The sequence below is a fragment of the Athene noctua genome, chromosome 24 (assembly GCF_965140245.1).
Source record: "Athene noctua chromosome 24, bAthNoc1.hap1.1, whole genome shotgun sequence".
NCBI lineage: Eukaryota > Metazoa > Chordata > Aves > Strigiformes > Strigidae > Athene > Athene noctua.
Genome location: NC_134060.1, coordinates 6,462,231 through 6,479,767, shown reverse-complemented (window position 1 = coordinate 6,479,767; position 17,537 = coordinate 6,462,231). Strand labels below are relative to the sequence as shown.

At 51.3% G+C, this 17,537-nt stretch overlaps 1 protein-coding gene across 1 annotated transcript in view; it reads left to right on the top strand.

The window, feature by feature from the left end:
- Positions 1-13,889, top strand: part of SDC3 (syndecan 3) — a 47,751-nt gene extending 33,862 nt beyond the window's left edge. Inside the window, exons 2-5 of the mRNA XM_074925938.1 lie at positions 3,843-3,960; positions 4,411-5,015; positions 6,618-6,888; positions 7,774-13,889. Coding sequence (XP_074782039.1) covers positions 3,843-3,960; positions 4,411-5,015; positions 6,618-6,888; positions 7,774-7,940 — 1,161 coding nt within the window. The 3' untranslated portion in view covers positions 7,941-13,889. The remainder of the gene's footprint in view (positions 1-3,842; positions 3,961-4,410; positions 5,016-6,617; positions 6,889-7,773) is intronic.
- Positions 13,890-17,537: the final 3,648 nt, after the last annotated feature.

Genomic DNA, 17,537 nt, shown 5'->3' with positions numbered 1-17,537 from the left:
GATTTATTGCATGAGCCTGACCTAATACCATCCGGGCTGCAGCTGGGGCAGCCTGGCTGGGAGGAGGTTTATGTCAGTGCCTCAGAAGTGGAGTGGCATGGGGGATTTTTTGGGAACAACCATGTCCCAAACACCTCGGGAGAACCTGGAGATATTTCACAAGTCTTTATCAATAAATCTTTGTGAAGCTTGTTGGGCTGGGGCTGTGCTTGCTGCAGTCAGGGACTCCCCCATACCTGTTCCTGGCTGTGAGGTTATTTAGGGCTTTATGCTGGGCAGAGGCAAACCTAGGATGAAGAATGCTGAAGAGGAGCAAAGAGTTGCCCAGAATCCATTGCTGCTTGCCATGGTTTTGTATTGCCAGCTCACCCTGCACACAGGAGTGACTTGGGAGCAGCCTCCAGAGACTTGTGGACAAGCAAGAGAAGGGGAGCTCTCTGCCATCCCACGTTGGGGCCCGTTTCACTTCCCCTGAGCAGCGAGCACTCTGCAGCTTCATCAGTATTGAAGTGCAACCTCAACATGATGCCTGGTTGTGAGGGAGCTGATGTGACATGCACTGAGCTGGCCAGGCATCAGCTGGAGCTGGGCTGCTGGCGACCTGCCCTGTGCCATGGGCTGCCGTAGCCCCTCCGTGGTATAAACCCCACCGATCGCTGCCAATCCTCCGGAATCCACTTAGGGCAAAACCTGTCTGAGAACATCTCTGCTCTCCTGCAGGCTGGCGTGTGAGGGGCAGGCGTGGGAGAGACGTCTCTCACGTTGGGGGAGTTGACTCCAGAGAGAGAGTTTTGGCCCTGTGAGGTGTTTTATTGCTGTGAAGTTGTTCCTGCTTCATTCAACAGCTCTGGGAGATGGATCCCTGCAGGGCTGTGGCGTGGATCCTGCTCCCTCCACCTGCAGGGAGTGATGGTGTTTGCATAGTGCTGAGGGAGTGGATCCGGGGAGGAGACTGACCCGGAGGAGAAGCTCCCAGCTCCAAACATGTGCATCATGTTGGGGAGCCCCGTGCTGCAGGTTGGAGCACAGCATCAGTCAGTGACCTCAGGAGGATGATGGAGCTGGGCACTGGTGCCTGGGCACTTCTCCCTGGCCACGTGCTGAGCAGGGGGGTGCTGGGCTCAGTTGCTGTCTGAGTAAAATACAGGGATATTATTCTCATGGCAAGGTTGATTTTGGATTTGGGGCTGGAGAGTTCTAATCGGCATCTACTCATTTGCCTTTGCTGCATCTCTCCAGGCTCTTCTCTTGGGCAAAGCAGATCCAGGACATGCACTGATTCTGCTGAGGCTCTGCACTCTGTGGGATGGATGGATGGATGGATGGATGGATGGATGGATGGAGGCTGGTGTGGCGTGCTGGGGCCATGAATTTCCATTTTCATTTCCTTGTCCAAGCATGGGGAGCCGGGGAGTCATTGGCTGAAGCTGCTCTGTCTGGTTCCAATTTAAGGGAGAAATGGGCTTGATGGAGCTGGGCCATGTGGCTCCTATTATGGCGAGGCTCTGCAGATCACGCAGAGAGAATCCAGCCTTTGGGGAGCTCACCCGGGTTAGCTGGCAGGGGTGAGGGTTGGTCTGGGGAGCACCTGCACAGTGGTCTCCTCATTTCTTGGTGAGCTTCAATATTTTTGGTGTAAAAAAGTCAAAAGGCAAATAAGAGCAACTCCAAATGTTTCTTCCTCCCGCCCCTCAAACCTTGCCTTTTTCCCTTGCCCTCCCATCAGTTTTGGTGGCCTGTCTCATAGTTTATGGGCTCCAGCATGGGTCCCTGCTGTGGGGTGCAGTCCTTCAGGAACAGACTGCCCCAACGTGAGTCCCCACAGAGTCACAAGTGCTGCCAGCAAACCTGCTCCAACGTGGGCTCCTCTCTCCATGGGGCCACAGGCGGTTGCCTGGAACCTGCTCTAGCACAGGCTTCCCACAGGGTCGCAGCCTCCTTGGGGCATCCCCCTTCTCCACTGGTGACCTCCATGGGCACAGGGGACAGCCTCCGCTCTCACCATGGGCTGCAGGAGAGTCTCTGCTCTGGTGCCTGGAGCACCTCCTCCCCCTTCTTCTTCACTGACCTTGATGTCTTCAGGGTTGTTTCTCTCACATGTTCTCATCCTCTCTTCTGCTGCAATTGCACAGCCTTTCTTCCCCCTTCTTATGTTATCACAGAGGCATTACCGCCGTTGCTGATGGGCTCGGCCTTGGCCAGCAGCAGGTCCACCTTGGCGCTGGCTGGCATTGGCTCCATCGAACATGGGGAAGCTTCTAGCAGCTTCTCACAGAAGCCACCCCTGCAGCCCCCCTGCTACCATGCAAACCCAATACAATTTCCAAAGAGGGAAAGCAAACTCCTGCCTTGCAGGGACATGTCCCCCTTGCTCTTGGCTACCTCCTGCCTCCATCCCATCTCTCCTGGTCTCTCCTCTCTCCAGGATGTTTCCCCAGCACCGTGGCCATTGGGTTTGGCAGGGCAAGGGGCCACGTGATTCCCAATTCCATGTGGATTAATTCCGGTGGACAACACACTTCTTCAGTGAGCTGCTGGTGACCATGTATTTGAAACTCCGGGATGGTGCATTATCTTTGGGGCAGACTGAATTTTCCCAGTGATTTGGAAAGTGTGTGGTGTGTTGGAGACTGGCAGGATATAACCAGCGGCTGCAGTGATAGGAGAGAGTGTTGCTACCACTGGAGATAAAGGAAAAGATCCAGCCAGAAAAAACTCAGCAGCACTTTCAGGAGAGACACACTCAAAAGTCCAACTCCCCTTGACCTTCCAGAGAGATTTATGTCCGCAGGAGTGTGCTCACGCTCTCACCGTCGGCGTATGACACAAGTGGTACCTCTGCAGCACCCCAGTGAATATATAGGCAGGGTTTGGGCAGCAGGCATCTCCTTGGCTTGGGCATCACGGCAGCAATCAGCTCACAGCCCCTGGGAAGTGCCCTTCCATCTCCCAGCCTTGAGGGCTGCTGGGTTTTCTCTCCCTTGCCAGCTAATGGGCTCCAGGAGAAAAGATGTGGAGGCAAAATGCGAGTTAAATCTCAGATTTTTATGTCATGGGATTTTCTGTTTTTTCAAAACTCCTTTTTGTTCCAATCTGGAATGAAAACAAAGAAACTCAAAGCTGTTGTGGAGAGGTAAAATGCCTTAATAGGTGAAGGGGACCCTTCAACCCCTTTTTTTTAATTTAAGCACTAACCTGACTTGTTACACCTTGAAACATCTGATGCTATCTTGAAGATCAAAGCCTCCTTGTTTGGGTTGTAATGAAGTGTCAAACCGTTCCCTTGCAACACAAACAGGAGACACTTTGATCTGCAAAACAAGATGTTTAAGAGCCCTACTAGCAAGGGCTCTTCAAGTTTTAGCAGCACTGTAAAGCAGTGGAATATTTGAAGTCTGATATTGTTTCATACTGAGACTTTCCAAGTTAGGGCACCTGATAGTGTGTGTTACTGTCACACTTGTGCCAGGAATCCCATGAAAATCATCTGAAACAGAACAATAGGGAGCTGGAGAACCAAACTGATAATTTTTCTAACAGTTTCCAAAAGCAGTTGTTTTTTTCCCCCGTTTTCCAGAGGGCTTGTTTACATGGGAAATGTTATCAGAGTCAATGTGAGCTCTCTACAAAATGTCAGCAGTGGCAAACTGATTTTGGGAAAAAAAACCATGGTTCTGGGTGGTTCAGCTGGAGAGCACTGCCTGCACTTGGTTTTGCTTTTCCCTGGCCTGTTTTAACCTGTGCATCATCCCACAAGGGCTGTCTGGGGCTGTCTGTGCAGACACTAGTCTTGATTTTGTCGGGCTGGAACTGCTCACACATCTTTCCCTGCTCGGCTGCAGGCTCAGCGCTGGCGCAACGAGAACTACGAGAGGCCTGTGGACCTGGAGGGCTCTGGGGACGATGACCCCTTTGGGGACGATGAACTGGACGATGTCTACTCGGGCTCCGGCTCAGGGTGTAAGTAGCTGCAGGGTTCCTGGGGAAGGGTCCCTGGGAGCCTGGACTTGGGCTTTGGTGGAACTGGAGAGGGCCTTGCCATGGGATGGGAGGGAGGGGATTACCCTTTATCCGTCTCTGGAGCTGCCCTCCTGCCCTTTCCTAGACAAAAGCAAAGGGAACTGTCCCAAAGTTGGGCTCCAGTGTCTCCATTTCCCATTTCAGTCTCTCGCCCCACAGGCAGGATTAGTCTTTCCCCAGCGCAATGGCACGTACCATGTTATAGAGGTTACACTGACTCCAGAGAGGGGCTTAGGCCACCACATGGGAATTTGCAGCCCTTGGTTTCTGCTGAGCCTGGAACCAGTCCATGTTCTCGGGTTTTTTGGGTGTGAGGCCAGGTGCCTGGCAGCCCTTGGAGTTACTGGGCCAGCAGCAGCTTCACACTTCACTCTTCTCCTCCTCTTTCAGATTTCGAGCAGGAGTCGGGGCTCGAGACAGCAGTGAGCCTCACCACAGACACGTCCATCACGCTCCCCACCACAGCAGCCGTGCTGCCCATCACCTCGGTGCAGCCTGTGGCAACCCCCTTTGAACCATTCCCCGCTGAGGACACCACTCCTGAGCAGACAACCAGCATCTTGTATATCCCCAGGCTGACAGAGGCACCAGTCATCCCCAGTTGGAAAGCAACCACCACCAGTACCACTGCCAGTGACTCCCCTACCACCACGACCACCACGACCACCACCACGGCCACCACCACCACCACTGCGGCCACAACCACCACCAGCACCACCATGGCCACTGCCAAGCCCACCACCATCCGGAGGTTCCTGCCCCCCTTTGTCACCAAGGCAGCCACCACCCGGGCCACCACCCTAGAGACACCCACCACCTCCCTCCCCGAAACCAGCACACCAACAGAGGTGGTCACGTCACGGCTTGTCCCCACCAGCACAGCCAAGCCCAGGTCTCTGCCAAAACCAAGCACCTCCAGGACTGCAGAACTCACAGAAAAAAGCACTGCCTTGCCATCCAGTCTTGCCACGCTGCCGCCCACAGAAGCCCCCCAGGTAGGAGGCAGGCGCCCTTCTTGCCTGCTAAAGGGCTTGTGGGTCGTGTTTGAAGCCAAGCGATGGTGATGGGAAGCCTTTGGGGTTGATCCATCCTTAGCCATTTGCTCAGAGAGAGGCCAAGCCAGGTTGGGCTTTTACCAGCTCTGCAGAGAGTGGAACATTTGGGGAGCTGAAGAGGGTAAATTGAAGGGTGGGGGGTTTAGCATGGGTGGCTGGTCCGAGAGCTGCTCCAGAGCAGCTTTCCCAGGCAGGAGGGGAGCAGGGCTGGGGGTACCACTGCCCCGTGGGGAAGAATGGCTTTCTTCTGGGTTTGGTTTCTGGAGTCATTGTACCATTTCCCAACTTGCAGCCCATCACTGGGAGGCCCAAATGCTCTGTAATTACAGCTTGATGGTGCATTTCCAGCCCGTAGGGTGTCCTGAGCAGGGGATTTAATCTGCTGATCCATCTCTCATTCAGAGCCCCTCAGGGGCCCTTTGAAAATTGCTTTGACTGAAAGGTGGAGTGATTTGTCTAAACTAGCCCCTCTTTTCTGTGTGCGTGTATGTATGTATAGTGCTCTAGGCTCTCACCGACCTTCAGTTAATCTCTGTCACAAAAACGCCTGCTTGTGGGAAGCAATGAGCCATGCGCTTGTGCCCGGGGCAGTGTGACATGGAGAGGGCTCCTACTCGCCCACCCTGGCTTCGGCCCGTGGAGCTCTTTGCTCATCCCTATTTGTAGCGTCCCAAGGCAGCCATGGATGGAGCCGTTTGCCCCGTAAAAGAGGGATCCTGGGAAGGTTTTACTCAGGGATGCTCAGTGTGGACCAGGTCAGCATGGCTGCTGGGACAAGGAGGAAGGTCAGGGGGATTTTGGCCCCGAGGGAGCTGCAGGTGTGGGGATGTGCAGGAGGCAAGGAGTAGGTCAGGGTTGGGCTGGAGAGGGGTGGAGCAACTCCCTTCCCTGGCCCATGTTTGCTCTCCAGGCTGGGTTTGCCTCCTTGCCAAGGGGGCTTGGTCAGGGACCACAGCAGGGAGCTGGGCTGGCTTCGTGTCCTGGGTGGGAAGAACTCATCTTCCTGCTCCTGCCCTGTGCCACAGGGCTGCAACCATAAGAGCGGGTTGAAGGGAGAGGGAAGGGACCCCACTGGGGCTCATCCGATGGTATCCAGTGCTTACACTTGCTGTGTGGCTGTGGCACCAGTGGTTGCATCACTTCATGTCTAGCAATGTTTCATCCAGCCATCGGTCTACACTGGGGACAGAGAGCACAAATGAGGGTCTGGGATGCGGGGGTCTCTTTAGGGGAAGATACAGGGAACAAGTGAGAGTCTGTGCATCTCGAGGGCACCTGGAATGGGGACAGACAAGAATGGTCCAGCTCAGCCACAGTGGCCTCAGCCTTTTGGTGACCATCAAGATGTGGGGTTGTGGTCCTTGCTGCAATATAACGGTCCACTTCAGTGACACGGGGAAAGGACACCCCGAAGTTATCCCCCATGGTCCCTGCTGAGAGGGCCACCCTGTCATTGGTACTGTTCCTCTGGGCACAGAGCTGATGGAGGCAGGAACCACCCCTTGGTCCTTGTCCCCTGCTCCATCTTGTCCTTTCTCCCAGATGGAGCCCGGGGAGGTGACAACAGTCCTCGACAACGAGCTGGAGGTCCCGGTCAGCAGCGGCCCCAGCGGGGACTTTGAGATCCGGGAGGAGGAAGAGACGACTCGTCCCGAGCTGGGTAACGAGGTGATGGCTGTGGTGACGCCGCCGTCGGGACCTGGGCTGGGCAAGAACATGGAGCCAGGGCTGATTGACAACACGATAGACTCCGGTAACTCAGCCGCTCAGCTGCCCCAGAAAAACATCTTGGAGAGAAAAGAAGTGTTGATAGGTGAGACTGGAGGCCGTGGGCTTGCAGGGGAAGAGTTGATGTGTTTGGGGGGGAGAGGCAGCTGGGTTGTTCATGCCCCAGGAGAGGGGTTGGTCTTCGGCAACATATAGGATAGCATTGAGCCTGGGATAACCCACACTCCCCTGCCAGAACAGCTCCAGGGCCTGTGCTGGGGGGTTCCCAGGGGTCTTCATGTCTTTGCCAGGAGAGTGCAGAGCTGTGCACAGTTTGCTTTTGCTAAGATGGGTTTCCGGGAAAAAAATAGGATGTTAGTGGAAAGATGTGCTACAGTGCTGGGTGAATATTACCTGGCCAGCTCTGACTGCAGGGGAGGAGAGGTGTGCCCTGGGAAGGACACTTGTCCCAGCCAGGGGGACATCAGAGATGGAGCAGAGGTGTCAGGGTCCCACTGCCAGCTAAAGGGAGCTGGGGTTAATGGCACGGCAAAGCAGTGATTGTGCTGTTGGTCTTGAGCATGGTGGATGCTGGCGGGCACCCAAATCAGCAGCTCTTTGGGGGACTTTCTGCACCTTCCTTGCATGAGGTCACAACCTGTGCAGGGCTCTCTCTGTGCCTGGGCTGCCTCGTGCCAGTCCATCACACACTGTGCAGCTGCAGAGTAGATGCTTTCGGGTCCCACCCACCCTTCAGCATCGCTGCACTTGGGAGTTTGTTGAAGCTCCTCAAATCACACAACTGCATTAGCCCCTCACCCTCATTGTCAGTTTTCTTAACGGTAGATTTCAGGAGGGAAGTTGCTCACAAATTTGCAAAGCCCAAACCCAAGCTGGAATCTGAAATGTTCCCCCCCAGATTATTTGTGCTGAAAGCCAGGCTGGGGCTGTGGGGCGGCACTGACGGCCGTGTCACTTCTCTGTGTTGCAGCGGTGATCGTTGGTGGCGTGGTGGGAGCCCTCTTCGCTGCCTTCCTGGTCATGCTGCTCATCTACCGGATGAAGAAGAAGGACGAGGGCAGTTACACACTGGAGGAGCCTAAGCAAGCCAACGTGACATACCAGAAGCCTGACAAGCAGGAGGAGTTCTATGCGTAGAAGGAGAGCCCGGCGTGCCTCGCTTCCTCCCTCCCCGCTCCAAACTCTCCCTCCTCCTTTACTTCATCCAGTTTCTCTCTCTCTCTCTCTCTCTCTCTCTCTCTCTTTTTTGGATCAGACTGTGAATTTAAAAAGCAAAACCCGCGACAGCTAAAGGAGAAAACACGTCTTCGGCATGAGGAAAAATCAAGCGCCCAGAGCATCGCCGAGTTCAGACCGAGTACCGCTGGCCTTTCTGCAGCGGGAGGGACAGGGCAAGGAGCCAAGGCCAAGGACCCCGTGCCTGGGGAGCATCCTGGCAAGTGCGGGACAGGGCAGTCAGGCTGCCAACAGCGGCTGGAGGTCACTGGGCTTTTCCCACCAACACAACGGACTCTGGGATCTGGACACCTTCTACCAGCCCTGGGGCGCAGGGGGGTTGGTTTGGATTTATCTTTTTTTTTTTTTCCCCTTCAGAAAGGAGAGAGGTTTCTTTCCCTCTCATTTGTTTTTATTTTTTATTTTCTTTTTGAATGGGGTTGGTTGCTTTGCAGGACTTACCTTGCTCCTTGCTTCTGTTTGAAGAGAGGACGCGACTCTCAAATACGCTTCGAACCTTGAAAATAAGCACAAGGGGCTGGAATACCTGATGCCCCGGGGTTTGCTCTTGGAGTGGGGAAAAACAAACAAACAAACAAACAAACATGGCCAGTACGCTGGAAACGATCTCTTCAGATCAACTCTTCAGAGAGTTTGTGGAGCAGTAAGAAGCTGCATTGGGGTATCTCATGCTGCTCCCCTTCTGCCACCACCTCGCTTCACTGCAATGCTGTGCACAGCCAGAGACCTTAAATCTATAGAAACCGCGTGTCACCAGCTGCTGAGGGGTTTGGTTGAGAAGGGACTTTGCTTTTCCTGGGTTTTCACTGTGACCAATAAAACTCAGCTTGCGCAGTACGACCGACGGCACTGGTTTTAAAATGGAGCGGGACATCGCTTGGTAGGGAGTTGGCAGGGAGAGGAGTTTGAAATGGAGAAGATAAATCATCTCCCCAGTTCCTCTGGAGGGGATAACAAAGCTCTATAAGGTGTGAGACACAGCTTAAGAGAAGAAATGCAAAGCAGAGGCAATACTCTGTCTCCTCGGGGGGGTCGGGGCAGGGGTCCCTGCTGGGCCAGATTGGCTTTCCACCAGTCAGCCCTAGGGTAGCTTGGCTGCTACCTATATTTTTCAAGACCCAGGATTGATGGTTTGTGTTTCTTTTGTTGTTGCTTAAATTCCAGTATAAATAACCCTAGGGCACCCAGGAGCCTGAGAGCAATAGATCCTGGAAGCCATCATCACCCAAGTGCAGTGGTTTCCTCTCTGAGGCTACCTAAGGTGCAGAGCAGCAGGGCTTGATCCAGAGCCCAGCTGTGCCTTCTAGAAAGGCTAGATGTTTTTTGAGCAAGCTCTCTGCACAGAAAAGTCAATTAGATATTTCAATGAGTTGGCTTTTAATTAGCTGAAGCGCTGTTTGGGATGCAGTCAGGGAGCTTTGTTTTCACGATGGTTGCGATCTCAATGGTGTCCCATGGAGACCTTGGCTTTGCTCTTAGAGCAAGTTAAACAGGAAAATGGAAAAAAAAATAATCATGAATTAAACCTGCACAGACACAGTGACACTTTGTTCCCTTGGGGTGTTAGTGGATATAGGGATTTATGACCCTGGTGGAGGCTACAAGACAGCAGCGCTTCTTTATGTTAGGAATTTGAGAGGCCAAATGCATATTTTATATATATATATAAACACACACTCACATACATACACAGTTATATATATATATATGAAATGAAATCCCTGTAAATTTTCATTGCACTGCATATGATGGCTGGATGGGACTTTGTGGTTGTGACCATGGGAGGTTTGGGCTACGCTCCCCTGGGGTGCGCAGTGCAGGGTCTGCGACCCAAAACGCCAACCTGGTTTTACTTCAGGGTAGGGAGCAGATCCCCTGTGCGTTGGCCAGCTCTAAAATCCCCATTTTAGAGATGCCAGCCTCAAAGTCATCATTGTTTTAGTTCTTTCAGTTTGAAGAAGACAGTCCTGTTGAATGTCTTGGCTGGTGATGCTGAAAGGCAGAGGGTGTAGCATGTGCGTGTGTGTCCAGTTCTTGGGTCCATTCTGGCTCCGGAGGATGAGGATGCTGTGAAGGGGGGACCAAGAAGAAGGCTGGTGCCAACCAGGCTCCAAGGGCCACTTTCTCTGACCTGCTCAAAGGGGAGTTTCAACTCACGGGTTCAAGGGTTTGGGGTTGTTTTGGTCCTGTTGGGACTACACAGAGGGCCCTAGCTGTTGGGGAGTGGCAGAAATCAAGCCTCAAGTTGGGCATGATAAGTATCAAGGCCACCAAAAATCACCATCTTTTGGAAGAATGTGAACTTAATCTTTCGAGCTTGCATTAAAAAAAAAAACCACCTTCCAGCTTAATCTTTTAAATTCTGCCTTTCTTAGCTGCTTCCCTAATCTTCTTCATTCAATTTTTTTCCCATTTAATAGTCTGAAGTTTCATAATGCAATTTTTTTATTCACTCAAGCTTAACCTCAGTTCTCTCAGCTGGTGTTAAGTTGTAATCCTGGCACTTAAATCTGTTACAGATTCAGAAGTGAGGAAGACTGGGAGGGTGAGAGGAGGCTGGGCAGCACTTTCTCTAGCAGTAATTAAAAGTACAAGAAAACCACATGTGAAAAAAGGTGAAGGCAATTAAACTGGTAATCAGAACGGGCCAAAGTCTTAATTCATTGTATGACTGCTGCTTCCATGTGTTTGCTGTGTTGCTCTCTGCCTGGAGAGGGGATGTGAGCTCAAAGAGACTGGTTTTTGGTCTTGGAGCCCACCTTTTTCCGGTGATAAATCATGACAGAGTCTTTCCTGTGGCCTCAGCTCCCCAGGAGCACTGGGTTAGTTGTTGGAACTGGTGTCTGGATTTAAAAAAGCCTTGTCTTGCTGGAGGATGGCTGATCTTGTAGGGTAGGGGGTGGTGGGATGGAGCTGAATGTGGGCTGAATTTCTGGGGGAAAGCCCAGCTCCAAAAAAATTCCAGATACTATCAGCTCTCTATTACCAGAGCAGTGGGGATGGGTAGAACCCCAGTGAGGCCCAGATGAAGGGTGCTGCCAGGGTCTGTAAGGGGATTGTGGTGGTTGGCAGGTGGCACCAGGTGAACGCGGTGTGCTGCGGGGCCCAGCTGCTCCCTCCCACGGGCGCTTTGCACGGGCACGAGTGTCTCACCGCACTCCGAGTGTCTCACTACACTCTGGGGCTTTTGAGGGATTCCTGGTGTGAAGATGGAAGGGAAAAAGGTGAGAAAGCATAGGGTGGGGGAGGAAGAAAACCATATTTTCTCAGCTGTTGATTTGGCTGCAGAGCAAGTTTTTAGGAAAATTAACTCCAATGAGAGCTTGAGCATCTCCCGCATCATCCCCTCCCAAACCTGCCAGATTTGGCATCACCCTCCTCTGCACAATCTCAGCCCCTTCCCCAGCCTGTGTATATCCCTCGAAGTGACTTTGTCCATCAGTGGCTGCAGTCTCCCAGCTGGGGCAGTGCCCAGGGGTGCTCGTCCTTCCAGCTCTGCACCCCTTTTCCACATCTTTTCTGTGTGCTTGTGTGTGTGTGTGGTACAATGGAGCTGAAGGACGATTCTTTGCTGTGCCAGTTTTGTAATTTTAGGAGAGCTGCAATTGCAAGGCATGAAAGATGGTGTCGGCTCCTCTCCCAGCTGTGCTGGATTTCAGTCTCTCTCTGCTGTGGTTTGCAGCAGCCAATGCCTTGGAAGAAAAAGATAAAGTAATCAGTGACTCCTGTGCCACATAAGTAAGGAGAAGACAGGACAAGGGGCCAAAGGGAAGGAAGGACTGGAAAACCTGTGTGAGAGCCCAAATGAGGGGCTGGAAATGGGAGGATGGGAAGGGCAGGGAATGAAGGTCAGTGACAGGACCCAGCCTCAGGTGGCAGGTTTTGCAGGGCTGGGAGTGAGTTGCCCCTTTCCTCCAAAAATTTCTGATTTTGGACCTTTCAAAAATAAGCAACAGGATCTTGCACCAAGGGGGAATCTTGCTGCAGGGAAGGAGATGGCACTGGACTAGGTGTGTGCTGTGGTGTGCTGGTTTGGCTCTACATTTCCCATTCCCTCCCAGTTTTGCCTGGTGGGTGCCTAAAATCCCTAGGTGGGAGCTGCTTTGCTCCACGAGAGCCTTGGCTCCCGATCTCCAGACTCACAATTCAGAGCTATCCGACCTCTGCCATAAGTCACCAGCACGGAGGCTTTAACAGGAACAAAACCATTAGCTAAAAACAAGAATGGACTTTTTTATTATCTCCCCCCCCCCATCATTTTATGATTGTAAGCATTTCTGGGCTTGGAGGTTTTCTACGAGGCTCTGGCAGCTCCTGAAGGGACATGAAGTTTTCAGCACTGAAAGGTTTATTGGAATAACTGGCATCTCACCGGGCACCTCGCCAGCTGCTTGGCCGGGCTGGAGCCTGCGGTGACAGGGATGGGTGTGTCGTGCGTGTATGTATGTATATATATGTGTATGTAATTAATATATATGTATATATGTATATACGCGTGTGTGCGAAGCACGCACGTGTGCACAGGTTCATTGTAAACTCTGCACCTAATGGGGGGTGGTTCTCAGCCAGCATCGTGTGCTGGACTCTGCAGCCCTCAGACCCCGACCTCTTGCCACGGGCTGCAGGATCAGGCCCCACGCTGCCGGCTCCTTCCTGCCCTCCCGCTCTTTGCCCCCTCATAGCAACGGCCTGATCCTGGCCACCTCGGCGCTGGGTCGGGGTCTGCCAGGGTTGGGGATATGGAGCTTTTTGCCGATGGCCGCATCCCTGGCCGGAGCTGGAATGGAGCCCGGGATGCTGGGAGGCAGCCACAGCCCCGCCGCTGCTCCGCGTGCGCTCTGGTTCGTCCCACGTACCTTGTGCCTGCAGCTCCGCGGACAGACCCACGCCCAGTCTCTATAGAGAAGTCAGTCTGGAGTGTACAAACTTTTTTTTTTCTGTTTTGGTTTTTTTTACTATTATTTTTATTTTGGGGAAAAGTCACCCTAAGAGACACCTGTGTGATGCCCAGATGGATTTTTTTTAACCCCACGTTCCAGACAGCTCATCCACCGCATCTCCAAAGACCTCAAGGGTACCAGTGACTTTATGTGCATAAGCTACCCCTGTTCTGGGTCCCCCTGGTCTAAGTCATTAAAGTACAGCTGACAATCAAACCAGACAGAACTGCTGACTTTAGAAAAATATATATCCATTGCAGTTTGATAGAACTACTTTTTAAAATCACATGCTTATCTCTCACTAATGCTCACCACCATGTCTCCAGGATAAATCGCCACCCATTGGTTCTTCTGTAAATAAACATGAAACATTCTTGTATAAATTAAACAAACAAATCCGTTGATATATGTCAAAAAAAATATCCCTTTCCAGAAGATTTAAACCATTCAGAGAAAAAGAAAAGCCCAACAAGTGAGCCCCACTTCACTTTTTCTTTGGAGCTGATTTAAATTCCCAATAGGAGAATGAAAAATCTTTAACAACAGAAGAAACTACAAGTGTTTTACCTTTCAACAAATATGGGAGGGAAAAAAAAATGCATGTAAATATTTTTAATAGGAAACATATCTTAAACAGAAATTTTTTTTGTATGTACATAACTCTTCTAGAGTTTAGTACTTAAATTGCTTCATAGTGTCTGTTAAAAAACAAAAATAAAATAAAATGTTTGTTAATTGTTTTTGTTCTTACTCAATGGCCAAAACTTTAAAAATAATAAAAAAGACTATAAAAATAATCTTTGCCAATGGATCTAGCACTGTAATGGTACTGTCTATTTTTTTTAATTATTTCTGTGCTGTGCCCATTTATAAAAGGAGAAGAAAAAAATAAAGTCATTTAAACATTGTCTGCCCAGGGCTTTGCCTGCTTTCTTGCTGCGGACTGCCAGTCCCCGGGTTTTTGTCGTGCTGGCACGCAATGAAGGTGAAAAGGGAGAAGATCTCACTTGTTCTTGGGGCTCGATACCATCGGGCGAGTGATGGTGGTTAATTAATGGTCTCCATGGCAACTCTGCGGAGATGCTGAGGAGCCGGCAGCGGCGTGGACCACCCCAGCGCAGACCGATTGCGCCTGTGCTGGACCGTGGGGGAGTTTTGGATGCAGGGGGGGCTGCCAGCGATGCAGGAGTGTCTGACAGCACGGAGAGCCACGGAGCATTTCGACTGAGCCATCGTGTCCCCGCGGCCCGCGAGTGTCACCACCAAGCTGGAGAAGATGCCCAAGGCGTAAGAGCCGTCCCCTCCCAGGCGGGAGGTGGAAGCAGCCCAGGCTGTTGGCCTGGGGTCCCGCTCTCGCAGCTCTCCTTTCCAAAGCCATTCCTGGAAGTGAACATGGTGAGAGATTTGGCAGCGATGCTGTTGGCCTCTGGAAGGAGATACTTGGATGTATTTAACCGGCTCCTGCGTTGCAGAGGCCAGACCTCCGTGGTGCACCCTGACTCACATGGTTTGTACGGCCTCGTGCTGTCTGGAGTCAGCCGTGGCCAGGCCCCAGGAGGTTCCAGCAGTATTTCCCCAGCCCCACAGGCTGGACACGCTCCGTGTTAGACACCAGGAAATCTTCCCCCAGCCCCGGTGATGTTGTACTGCTGGCAGGAATTTCAGGGAATGTGACTTCGTTTGGATTTGGTGTACGTTTTTTGAAGTGTTGCTGGTTTTTGTTACTAGTCTGGATGCTGCTGCCCGTATAAATCTCTGGCTGAAGGTTCTCATGCTCCATCACTCAGTGCTTCATCCACTAAAAGAGGGTTAGACTGCTGCTCTGTAACCCAACACTCAGCCCTTAGCAAGGGCCACAGACAGCTACGCTGGACAGACCCTGTCCTTTGAGGCCAGGCAGCTCAGAAGTACCTGCCGGATGGTGCAAATTTTGGAGCCCCAAATCTTCTCCCTTTTTACCCCAACCATCCTCTCTCAGCCCAGGCAGGTCCCGATTGCCCCCAGCCTCTATGTACCTCCAGGGCTGCTCTCAGCAGCAGCTCTCACTGCCTACAGAAACATCTCAGTTTTACCAGGGCCACCCATTCAGGTTTTCAAGCTTGTCCCAGCCCCAGCAATAATGATTTCACTGTGCTGGCGGTCAGACTGCTCGTTCGCTTGGCAGCAGCTGCAGCCAGCTGCTGTTACAAGTGGAGTGAATAACTGCTTGCAGTGAGGTGTTGGTATTCAGGCTGGAGGCTTGAAACAGCCTCTAATTATATCCCCATCCCCATTTCTTGTATATTTTACTTTCCCCCAACGGCTGTTACGGGAATGTTCCCTTCCCACAGCACTGTTGCAGACCCCCAGGATTTGGTAGGATAACCCCAAATGGTCCAAGTGGGGTTTTTTTTTGCAGCAAAAGGGGCTCCCTGTGACTCACCTGTTATAAATCTCCATGACATGAGCAGAGCATCCAAAAATAACACTGTAATTGAGATTTCACCTTGCAAATTAATGGGTGAAAGGCACCAAGCCCCCTTGGTTCAAAGGGCTTCTAGGCACTTGCATGAGAACAGCCACGACGCACACCTGAGTGTCCAGTGGTGACCACTTCAGCTGGGAAAGATCCTCAGGTACCAACCCTGAGCTGAAAAGAGCATGGAGGGAAACAAGATTGTCACCCCGGTCCTGGGTGAAACGTCCCCAAAGCCTTCAAGAGGCAACAGTTGAAGTAAACATTGTGCCTACGCTCTGAAAAGCTGCATTGCAAAACATGGCCACTTTAGGGGTAAAACTAGGGCTCCAGCTTAACCTAAGCTTGGGGAGGGGAGATCCAGGCTTATATGCAGTGTCACTGCTCCTTGAAAGTTGAATATGAAGGAATAATCCTAAAACAATAACAACCACCACCTGAGGTGTAATACATTTCCTTCTAGTCAGCTTTAGGAGATTTCTAAAACCTCTGAAATTACTTGCATTAGGACTAATGGGCTTCAGATGGAGTGGGAAATGCTCTGCTCAGCCTCCAAAGAAAAGGATTAAACAGCAGCAAACCAAAGTGTTAACACTGGGCTTGGCTTTTTAGACACTTTGATGACATGGGCTCTTATGATTGACTTGCCAATCATAGGGAATTGAGAGATCAAGGTTAATTTATCCCAGATAAATGCGATGAGTGGTTTAGAGAGGATGGAGCTGGAACAGCTCTCCACATCTGTCCTTGCGCTCAGGAGATGCACGGCGAAGCAGAAAGGCAGGAAGGTCAAAACTGCTGCCAAGGTCCACAGGCTGCAAGTCTCAGTCCTGGGGTCTCACCAAGTCTTCACAGAGAAGGGAAGATGCAGGGGACAAGCCAAATCAGGAACTAAAGAATGAACAGAGATAGATGTTTTCAAACAACCTGGACCCAATAAACATCTTACAAACCCTGGCTGAGCCATATGGAAGCATTCCCATTGAAGACCTGTGAGAGGACTTCCAAAAATGTGGGAAAAGAAGAATCAGGGTGCTTTAAACTTCCCAGTTTGCTTTGTAAACTAGAAAATATTGAATGAAATAGTCACACTAGTTGTAAGCATCCCGAAGATGACAAGGACATCAGTCCTGATGGACTTGTCAAGAACTGATATGTCAAATCAATCAAATGTCCTTTTGTGACCAGGAACCTTGCTCTGTGTGCAGACAAGGACCTGTCTGTGTCAAACATGGTCAGGGCAGTGAGGTTTTGTCCCTGTCTCACAGGGGACCCTCATCTACATGCAGTTATTGTAGGATGGGTGAAAAACCTGTTTGTAAGGTACCTGGGGAGTGGTTATCAGCAGTTCACTGTCAAAACGGACAGATGGATTGAGTGGGCATCCAGACAGGGTCTCTCCCGGGGCAGGTTTATTCAATATTTTCATTAACAGTTGAATGATGGCATAACATGGATGATTATTAAATTTGCAGACAATACCTTGCTGGAAGGGACAGCAAGTACATCAGAGGACAGGGCTGGAATTCCAAGTGGTCTTAATAAATTAGAAAAGTATCACGAAAAAATAAGAATCATGTCCATGATCAGTGGAGAGGTCAGTACCACTGAAGGATAATTCACCATGGTCTATCCAAGTATTCAACGCAGAAACCTTGAGAAAGCAATTTGTCCTGCCTATTTCTTTGCTGAACATAGCAGGGGATGAGAGATTTTCTTCAAAGCAATTTAATACATTCTAAAATTCGGGAGTTAACATTGATTGAGATGCAAATCAAGGTACTGTGCATCTCTGTGATACAGAGCCAGCAAAACCACAGCAGAACACCACAGTGTGGCTCCACGTGCCGTGTCCATGCCCACGCTTCCACCCCGGCCAAGGCCGCACCTGCAGATGGGTGCTGTCCCCTGCGAGTCACCGGCTCAGAGGTGGCCCAGCTGTCCTTGCTCACAACCCCAGGATGTGTCTGTGGCAAGGACGTGGCTGCTATCCAGCTCAGGGAGATGCCAGTTGGCATCCACCACCCAAAGCTGCCCCACTGGTGGCTCTGTTTTTTCTGATATGCCTCAAGCCTGAAAATAGGTTCAGGACTCCTGAGTGCC